The sequence below is a fragment of the Oncorhynchus keta genome, chromosome 13 (genome assembly GCF_023373465.1).
Source record: "Oncorhynchus keta strain PuntledgeMale-10-30-2019 chromosome 13, Oket_V2, whole genome shotgun sequence".
Taxonomy (NCBI): domain Eukaryota; kingdom Metazoa; phylum Chordata; class Actinopteri; order Salmoniformes; family Salmonidae; genus Oncorhynchus; species Oncorhynchus keta.
Genome location: NC_068433.1, coordinates 37,768,456 through 37,779,075, shown reverse-complemented (window position 1 = coordinate 37,779,075; position 10,620 = coordinate 37,768,456). Strand labels below are relative to the sequence as shown.

At 45.1% G+C, this 10,620-nt stretch overlaps 1 protein-coding gene across 3 annotated transcripts; it reads right to left on the bottom strand.

The window, feature by feature from the left end:
* Positions 1–1,838: 1,838 nt before the first annotated feature.
* Positions 1,839–10,385, bottom strand: slco1e1 (solute carrier organic anion transporter family, member 1E1). 3 transcript variants are annotated; one of them, XM_035784068.2, is made up of 16 exons: positions 10,328–10,385; positions 9,410–9,530; positions 8,672–8,822; positions 8,290–8,431; positions 7,844–7,976; positions 7,175–7,302; positions 6,800–6,946; positions 6,416–6,514; positions 5,991–6,224; positions 5,557–5,721; positions 4,822–5,017; positions 4,366–4,528; positions 3,257–3,441; positions 3,070–3,134; positions 2,862–2,979; positions 1,839–2,746 (listed from the first exon to the last, which is right to left on the bottom strand). In XM_035784068.2, exons 3-16 carry the CDS (start codon positions 8,771–8,773, stop codon positions 2,176–2,178), a joined length of 2,448 nt encoding a protein of 815 aa, XP_035639961.1. In that variant the 5' UTR covers positions 8,774–8,822; positions 9,410–9,530; positions 10,328–10,385; the 3' UTR covers positions 1,839–2,175. The 3 variants fall into 3 exon arrangements, with proteins under 3 accessions (XP_035639961.1, XP_035639959.1, XP_035639960.1); XM_035784066.2 differs by lacking the exon at positions 10,328–10,385 and adding an exon at positions 9,986–10,227; XM_035784067.2 differs by lacking the exon at positions 10,328–10,385 and having other exon boundaries at positions 9,410–9,798.
* Positions 10,386–10,620: the final 235 nt, after the last annotated feature.

Genomic DNA, 10,620 nt, shown 5'->3' with positions numbered 1-10,620 from the left:
GCCCCATGTCACCACGGAGCGACTGGCTGATGTCTCAGGGCAAAAAATCCCTTAGGGAGAGGTGAGTACCACATCAGCACTCACCCTCTTTGCCAAAATAAACAACAGAACAATAGGAAGTCAGGAAAGTTGAATTTCTCTGTGTTTTATTTAAAGGGCGTAGAAGGAAACCCTGGAGGAGGTCAACGACCTCACTCGGCTGGTAAGAGAATGAGAGTTAGAGACATACTACAAGTCAGTGAGCTCTTTTCTAGCCTTTCAACAACTAGTTATTACAGCAGAATAGATCTGTTGTGAAATTACACTAATGGGACTTCCTGTTTCCTACGGCAGGCCTGGGAAGTAAACACTTGCCTAATAATGGTGGATTTAGAGCACAAGGCTTTCTGCACCCCACCTCTCCATGCACCCCATCTCTCCAGCTGACATGTGTTCCATGTACTGCCCTGCAAACGGCTTGCTCCATTCATCTACACATCTGGAGCTATGCAGAAAAAGACTAGGGCAGTGTCCTCTGTGCACATTGCACGTCGTTTAGCTTTGTCTTCTCCTTTTTGTTTGATTTCAGCGACCCTAAGGTCCACAGCATTGTGGAGAAAGCTGTGACGAGCATTCCGTGCGAGCTGTCCAATGAGCCGGTATCAACCTGCTCAGCCCATCAGAAGTGGTGTTGGAGGTGGTGCCCAGGCTCCTCCTGGCACTGTGGCTTCAGAGCACCCTATCCTCCTAAGCAGGATGGCCGTGTCCACAGTGGCGGCCAGAGGGGGGAAGCTCTCCACTGTGTTCAAGGCCCCTTCCTCTCAAATCCCTTTCTCTCGGGCTGCTGCTTTTGACTCTGTGCGGTCCATCCTCGGGAGAATCAGTCAGTCCTTCTCCACGCACTGCCTTTTTTAATGAGCTCTGTCTGTGCCTTTGTGGCGGACGAGGTGCAGAGCTGCTTCCAGCCCACTGCAGCAACCCTACCAGTCCCCCCTGTCCTCGCGGTGGACGTCTCCACCACACTACCAGCTGATATCCAAGCAGGTGAGTAGCACTGATAGAGAGCACTCTGACATATGCCTATCAGGATTGTTGTTGTCACCCCTAACACAGAGGCAGACCAGGCTTCTTCCCACCTTGAGGTTGTGGACATTGGCCCTAACACAGAGGCAGAACCCGTCTCTTCCTACCTGGAGGTTGTTGTAAACCCCCCTAACACAGAGGCAGAAATGGCTTGTTCGCACCTAAAGGTTGTGGACATTGCCCCTAACACAGAGGCAGAGCCCATCTCTTCCCTCTTGGAGGTTGTGGATGTCACACCTGAAGAAAAGACTCTCACGACGGCTGTCTTCGCCACTCTGCCAGCTGACATCCAAGCAGGTGAATAACACTTATAGAGAGCACTCTGACAGGTGCCGTTTGTCATGACATCTTGGTAGAACCTTTCAACTGGCCAGAGTTTAGAACCTACAGTTTGCATTTGTTTACATTCTGTCCCTTTCTTTTCCCTTTCTGTTGCTGTGGTCGCCCCAGATGTCACCTTGGATTTTCCATGCAGCGCGAGGAAAGGGGCAGTCCGGCAATTTTTCATTTTTTAAATAAAAAAAATAAAAAATTGGAGGGCAGTGTGCTGCTGCTCCTGCCACAAGGAAGAGGAGTAACAATATGAATTATTCATCAGACTTTCCGAAATGGAATTGATCCATAGACCATTCAATTATTTGCATTATAATTGGCTTCAATTCTGCTTTTCTTCTGTTTACTACTTAATTCATTTCAGAAAATGTCTATAAACTTTCACTTTGCAAGTGTGGAGTAGTTTGTGTAAATAAGTGGGAAACATCCCAATTGCAATTTTAATGATTTTAATAATTGACTTATTACATTTTTATTTATTACAGTATTATTTGCCCAAAAAATGGAGGGTGCTCAACCAACGTTGAGGTGCAACCAAATAATTTAATCAAAATGCATTGTTTTATTCAAGCAAGGTTAACGTTTCGGCCTGGTCTATGATGATATGCAAGTTGTGTTTGCCCAGTAAAAGTGAGACCCAGACTCACCCTGCTTCTTAAGGGTTGCAGACAGTGAAAATGTATACTTTTAAGTAAATGGCACATTTAAATGATTGAGTACAAATCTTTAATGAACATGAATTTAAATACAATTGACTTGAGGAGCAGGCAGGCCGACTGGCTAGCCCTGAAGGCCCTCTACCTCTACCTCTGTGTGGTTCATCTCAGCCAAGAGGTTGTGTGGGTTGTCTTTCTCTCTGTGGGTGTGAATCACTATGACCTCTCCCTCCGCCTGCTCGTTGGCCTGATCAGAAGGCTTCTCGTCTTCCTTGCTCACAGGAGCAGGAGGGATGGCATCTGGAGTAACATCCTCCTCTCTTCTACTGAACACCTCTTCCACCTCCTCTTTCTGGCTGCGAGTTAGAATGAGGTCACTCGTTCTCTCTACTTGGGTGTTGGATAGTTCCTCCTCCACCTCTGTGTCTTTTTGAGTTTGGAGGGAGTTATCCTGTTCCGGCTCTCCCTCTCTTTCTCCCTCTTTAGGGGTGTGCACCTCAATTTCCTTCGGTGTGTTGAGGGGTTCAGTGGTTTTTGGGGGAGTCTGAAGTTCGATCTCTAGCTGTGAGTGTGGGGGCTGTCCCGTTGTGGTGTCCCCCTCCTTCCTAAACTGTATCCTCAGCAGGGCAATGACTGCGATGATGAAAAAGTAGGAGGAGCCACTGAGACATGTGATGAGGCCAAGGAAGATCACCCTGCAAGGATGGGATAGGACACATCACAACACTGCTGCTCATTCATATTCAAACACACCTCAGAGTATGCACACACACACACATTGGCGTGAGCCCACACACACAATGAACTTACCTGTACATATCAGAGTCATACATTCGACAGGCACCTCTGCCCCCGCATTTCTTGATCCCCCACCTCAAACATGTTGAGTCAATCAAAGCCCCGAAGTACACTGGTGCTGGAATACCCCCTACAAAGAGATCAGAGTTCAGTAGGCTGTATTAAGGACCTCTATGATATCAAGGGGTCTTTACGTACAACAGAGAAAATGAAGACTTACCTAGGGTTCTCATCACCAAAGTTTGGATACCTAATGCCAGGGATTTTAGCTCGGGCTTGATGCACCTACAAACACACATCACACATCACATACACAGTCTAACACAGTCTAACACAGTCTTGTGGCAGCAGGTGTCCCAGGTTCCAACCCCGGTTGGTCACACAAGTATTGGAACATGGCGACTGACCGTATGATGACCATGTATCCAGGCGTGGTCCCAAGGGAGTTGATAAAGGAGCTGAGTACGGACACAGCCATGTAGGAAGTGAAGCTGCGGCTGCACTCTCTGCTGCGAGGACACTGGCCTAATATTACTGACATGCTGCCCTCTGGTGCAGAGGAGGACAGCACACAGCTACAGTTGTGGAATACCTTGTAGAACAACAACAAATACAGTAGTTATAGTTTCTCTGTTATGGTCTATAATCTCTCTCTCTCTATATATACAGTATATAGCTGTTTTTTTTCTCACTATTTTATAACCTATTTATTATCTTTACAGTTTGCTGATAATTTCGCAGTTAGATGATGACTGACGTTGTACTCTTATTGCAATTATGAGAGTGCACATATCACATACTTTTCTACTATTTCACAGTGTCAACATAGTTCAGTGGAGATAAGAGCACACACGGTCAATTATTTACACCTTGTAGTTCAAACAATAGACAAAACATGGCTGTAAACCTGAAGGAGGCAGCTGAGGGGAGGAAGGCTCATAATAACGTCTTGAACGGAGCGAATGGAATGGCATTCCGTTCCAGCCATTACCAGGAGCCCGTCCTCCTCAATTTAGGTGCCACCAACCTCCTGTGCTGTAGACTCACCAAACCCATGTCTAAGGGTTAGGGTTATCCTGGGGGACTTCCAATGCTCTGATCTGGTAAAGTATTTGCTCTTTTTCCATAACATATACTGACCATGTGAATCCAGGGGAAAGCTATAATCCTTTATGGGTGTCATTGTCAAATCCACTTCAATCAGTGTAGATGAAGGGGAGGAGACAGGTTAAAAAAATGATTGTATGCCTTGTGACAATTGAGACATGGATTGTGTATGTGTGCCATTCAGAGGGTGAACATATTTAAGTGCCTTTCGACGGGGTATGGTAGTAGGTGCCATGGGCGACAGTTTTTGTTAAGAACTGACACACTGCTGGGTTTTTTACGCTCAAAAGTTTCCTGTGTGCATCAAGACAAAGGACAACTTGACCCAACGGTGGGAAGCATTGGAGTCAACATGGGCCAGCATCCCTGTGAAGGTTTTGTACACTCGGTACATTAATAGTATTTGTACCGTGTTCTTGCCGTATCCTGTAGAGCTGGAGCAGCCTGCGAGGCAGGGGGAGGTGTACGTGATGCCGTTGTCTGAACACACAGGGTCCCACTCCCCAGCCAAGCAGGAGCAGTCTCTGTTACACTCTGACCACAGGTTGCCGTTGTACACTACATCAGGGGTGCTGGGGGACAGAGAAAATGGATGCCAATCATAATGATGTTTAAATAATTGTTGCTGAACTATCAATGACATAGGCACAGTGACACAACAGCCAGGGATCCTGGCTCAGTAACAACCATACTGTATATTCCCACAAGAGGGAGCCCCGGCACAAGCCCATGTGTGTTTTGGTCTCACTCTCCCTCAAATTCCACTGATTAAAACTTTTTTTGTTTTCATATAAATTAATTCACTCAATGATTGAATGAATTAATCAACCTACCAACCAACCAACCAATCAGATGTCATATTTACCCATTGTAGGACACGGTCAGCCCAGCCACCTGAACGTTGTCACACTTAGTGCCAAACTGCAGAAGGAGGAGGAGGTAGGCCATGAAGGAGGTGACGAAAGACAGCTGGGCTCCAGACACAACACCAAGCTTATACCTCTTCATCAGTAGGCCGCCCAGGAATATCCCCACGGCAACCACAGGCAGGTTCAACACACCTGGAAAAGTAATACTTCCATCTATAGTGTTACCAGAAAAAATATATATACTGCATCTAAAGATGCATTAGATCACCAGTGTACTGGAGTTTCTTTTCTACTCAGTCACAACAAACCTACAGGGGACAAGAGAGAACATTTTTTATTTATTTAATGCCATTCAACATCAATGCTGACATGAGGGAACATTTCAGTTGGAGCATGTCCAGGTTTCTATGGCTTTGTTTAGACAGGCAGCCCAATTCAGATCTTTTTTGGAGCAATTGGTCTTTTGACCAATCAGATCAAATCTGAAAAATATCTGATGTGAAAATATCTGATGTGATTGGTCAAAAGACAAATTAGTGGAAGAAATATAATTTGGGCTGCCTGTCTAAAACACAGCCCTTATCTCTCTGTCTTTGACCCAAACCTCAGGTCCAATCCAACCAATAGAGTTTGTCTTTACAATGAAAACGAAGCAGAAAGGTGATGGAGGGGCCACAGTTGGTTTATAAAGACGGTAGCTGATTGAGAAACATGTAGCTACAGCATCTAACCAATGAGGAAGTTGGCTCTGGCTGCTGATTGGCCAAACTGCTGTTCCATGTACTTGGCTTTGAACGTGAGCAGGCCAATGAAGGAGTTGAACTTCAGGAGGCTGCCACACAGAAGCATAAAGTACGCTGGTGTGCTCAGCAGCTTCTTCAGTGATGGTATGAAACCTGAAGATACACGAGAAAAACATACAACACAGTTACTTTTTCTGGTTTGGGTTATGTGAATGCTTTGAGTATTTATTATTTACAGTTAGAGGGCCCTGTATATAATGTCTGGTTCCTGTATTGGAATATAAATGTCCATCATAAAAGATAGGCACAGGATTCTATTTCCTGTACATAAATAGGGACAGACATTTTTCTTGTTCACTTGACCTGAGTGACTGGGCTCTATTCATAAGCTATCGGAAAATCGCCAATGAAAGACTGACCACCTTTTGCAATTTCAGCCAGCGCCATGGCCTGATGTGAGGTGGCGTCGTTGTTCTCTATCCCATCCTGAGTAGGGGGGCTAGGGGGCAGCTTGTTCTCCTCTCCCTGCTTTGGCAGCGAGCGGGGCAGAAACCAGAAGGGGATGCCTGACAGGAGCATGATGACAGAGGAGACCAGGAAACCCAGCCACCAGGCCCCCACCCAGCGGGCATCCTTGGGAGTGATGGTCACAGTCTCTGGAAGATGTGAGAGACATCTCTATCATAAGCACTGATAAAACATACTATACTGAGAATACAAATAACATAAAGGGAATTATTAGAGTATTTTTGAGTGGTTTTGAATTCATTTCGATCCAAAAGTAATATACATTGCTTAGTAGAAAGGACCCTAACACAATAATGTGTACAGTATGTTATTCTCTTACCCAGATCGACATACCCAATGTCTACATATAGACTGGCACACAATGACCCCAGCAGGAAACCGAACATGGGACCGAGCAGTGTGATGGTCTGTAGACATGCTGTCAATCATAAAACACACAGTTAGGCCTACAGCCCGATCTACTCAGTTACTGTACATAAGTCACAACTAGGGTTGTAAAATTCCTTGAACTTTCAATAAATGCGACACACACTCATTTGACGGTCAACACACACACACACAGACACACACACACACACACACACACACACACACACACACACACACACACACACACACACACACACACACACACACACACACACACACACACACACACACACACACACTGGCTTCTGCTCTGCTGCGAGTCAAATTAACTCACCAATGTAAAAAGCAGAGTTTTCAGCTTTAGCGAAGTCGTCGATGTAGGAGATGCCTAGTGGGGTGACGGGGGTCTCTCCTATCCCCCTCAGAGCGTTTCCCAGAAACACATAAATCCACATGTGGGAGCTGGAGTCCCTCACACAGTCTACAGAGGGAATCATACAGAGAGACACAGGTGCACAGTATAACTCCTCTATCAGGGATGACGTATGTACAACTTGTACCCTGCACCATGGTTCCCTATGAAGCCAATAGGGCATCTGTAGGGCCTGCAGAAATAGCATTGTAAGTAAAGTCTCATGCTGGTTCATCCTTTGATAAGACTCCTGCTGTAAGGTACAAACAGGTGAAGATGTTTCTCTGTGATTGGTACCTGTGTTGATGTCCGAAGGTGTCTCCCTCTGGATCTCAGGGATGTCTGTCTGATTTAGAAGGTCCAGACATGGAGTTATACTGACACTGTCATTCATTGAGCCTTGGATGACTGTGTCAAATGTGTAGCTGTAGAAGAGACAGACCAGTTAGTAGTCATGTCATGTTCTACGGGCCTTGTGATGAATACGGATTCAAGTTTAAGTGTAACAAAGATGTGATTTGTTGAGATGAGACGCTGATCAACAACTAATCTTTTGTGGACAGATCTACGTAAACACAACTGATTTACGTAGAACCCGTGAGGAAGGAATGGGATGCATAGGCTAACAAGCAGCAGTAGTTTCTGTGGTTTTGTTGTTACTGGTTATTTTGTGTGTTAGCAGATTTCCAATTTCGAAAGGGGAGGGGACATTTGGCCCGTTGACTTGGACTTGTAAAGAGAGAAGGTGGAGCTCCTCATTCCGATTACGCTCCTTCTTATAGCATCTGTTAACATGTATAGCTCCATAACACAATCAAGCAGCTGACCAATTACGCAATACTTTAGTTCTTAGTTAACCAAGATTAATCAGCAACTGCATACATTTCTTTATTTCTAAAGTGAAACTATCATCCGTATAGGAGTATCTCGACAATATAAGTTTTACCAGTATTTCAATTGTATTACCGTTCCATGAAGAAGTGTGGCAGGCCTGTGAGGAATGATCCTACAGCCATGAGGAAACAGCCCACAGCAATGAGCCTGGGCCGGTGCATCTTTGCGCCAAAATGGCTGACCACAGCCAGGAACAGCAGGTTACCTGCAAGAAACCACAATACTACAGTAGCCTGGAAACGCAAATTTAAGCTCTGTTTTTTTTCAACTAAAAATAGCATAACAGTTTGGGTTCCAGGCTACCGCAACATAGCAGCACATCAAGCAATGTTAGGGGTTTGACAGTAGAGGTGTGGACAAACTGCCAGTTAATCAATTAATAGGAACAACTACAAAACAGAACAGTATTGAGAGCAGACTGACTGAATCACAACTAAAATGGACCACCCTGTGGTCTGTAGTGAAGATCTAGTTTTCACGACATGAATTCTCAAGCAACTTAATGTTATTGTTGATACCCATCTCAAAGCTGCCGTCTATGAGTCCGATGAGAGAGCTGGACAGGTCAAAGCGTCTCTCTATCTGAGTGATGGCACTTTTCATGTAGGTCCCTGACAGAACCTTGGAGAAGTAGGCGAATGACAGGGCCACGATGAACAGCTGACAAACACAAGGGAGAGAACATTAGTGTGTGTTTCTCCGGGTCTATGTGCTTGCCAATGGTTGTTTGTCAACGTGTGTGTGTGTGCATGCTTATGTGCGTGCCAATGTGTAGTCATGGGAACGACGTGAGTGCATATGTTTCGCACATCTGTCTGTGTGTGTGCACATGCGTGGATGCGTGTGCAGACAGAGTGCATGCACATTCATTTGTGTGCATTTTAAAGCATTATTAAGCACCTTGAGTGTGGAACAGCAGGGGCGTTTGGTGGCCTGCTTGTCAGAAACACACAGCTCCTGTTGGCTGGTCAGCTTCCCTCTGTCCTCCGCTGGATCACCCATTCTATCCAGTCAGATACAGGACAGCCCACTGCCTCTCAGCTTGCTCACCCTTACGCAAAAAAACCCATGAATTTCACACGTGAACACGTGAAGTGTTCCAAAAACATGTTTTCATGTGATCACGTGATCTTATGTGAAGTTAATGTGAAAACATGTAAAGCAACATGTGATTACACAAAACTAGACATGTGAAAACGTGATCACTTGAAGTGTTTCAAAACAAGATTTCGCATAAAACGTCACATGTGAAATCATGTGACTTTCAACAAGTGAAATAATGTGTTTTTTTCTGTAAGGGCAGAAATATAAGATGCATTTTGATGTTATGTTTGATGTTACATGATCTTGAAAAGGCAATGTTCTTTGAGGTTCTTCCATGTTCCTTTCCATTTATTTTCCATTTTACTTTCCCTCAGTCGTTTTCACTTTCCTTGGCAAAACAAGCTAAGTCAAGACTTGTTCAGAGCCAACATGAATTGAATGCAGCTTTCAATGGATTTTAAACCATTCAACAAATAGTTTTATAAAGAGTAGACCCAACTAAACACTTTTGATTCTTTACACACACATCAAGTGTAATTAGCCCCAAACTGAGCATGGTAATATGAGTAAGAAAATACTGACTTAATAACTTACCTCTGGAGTATGAGATTCCAAAAGTGGCTATTCACAAACACCTCGGCACAGTTACTGTCAGGTACTGGAAATCAAATCCATGTTCTGAGATGACGAAGATGATTCTGGCTTCATTTAAATGCTAGTAACAATAGGAAACACAGGCCAACACAATGCAAATATGTACATGAGTTCGATGGTGGATCAGGGAGCATAGCTGGACAAAGGAACTAGCACTTTTTCTGTTTTCTGATAATCCCCCCCCCAGATTTAGCCTGGCTAATTCTCTCTCCCCTCCCAAATTCTCAGCACTCCAACCTGAAGTCTCATAATAGCAGAGTCAGAATCCATCAAGTACACCCAAAACACACACACACACACACACGCACGCACGCACGCACGCACGCACGCACGCAGAATCCACGCACGCACGTACCCACACAAACACACACACACACACACACACACACACACACACACACACACACACACACACACACACACACACACACACACACACACACACACACACACACACACACACACACACACACACACACACACACACACAACCTCACTGGATAAATGTTAAAGTACCTGACCTGAGTTGGGGCTCCTCTCTCCTCCTGTGTATCCCAGACAAACAGTCTCCCGCCTCTTTACCTCCTTGATTATGGTGGCAGACCTTTCCCCTCCTACTCTCTGCCTCCTGAGCCTGAGCCTGAGCCTGAGCTCCTATTATATGAGCGGGTGGCAGTGGAGGTACTGAGGACCGGCCTAACAAAAGGCCTGGAACATTTCTATTCCACACACATGCCTAAATAGAAACAAGTGGAGAGAGTGTGGAGATAGAGCTAGAGAGAGAGAGAGAGAGAGAGAGAGAGAGAGAGAGAGAGAGAGAGAGAGAGAGAGAGAGAGAGAGCAAATCAACTTAGTTACCTCTTGAGAGGCTGCACAGCATCTCCCTTTCTCACACAGCCTGCTTTCCTCAAACCAACCTTTCTGGGTGCCAAACATCAAGCACCCCTAAGGGTCCTTGGGGGCGCCTGTAAGTGCAGGCTGCAGGTTTTGTACACCACCAAAACCTCAGCTGCACGTGTTAAGCATTTACAGTTTTTTCCAACTGCTTACACACAAAATCTTTTCATGTCACACGATTTTTGAAACCTCTCACTCAAAGTGCAAAACTACACACCAAATATCCAAAACCATAAGCTATTTCTCAACGTTTG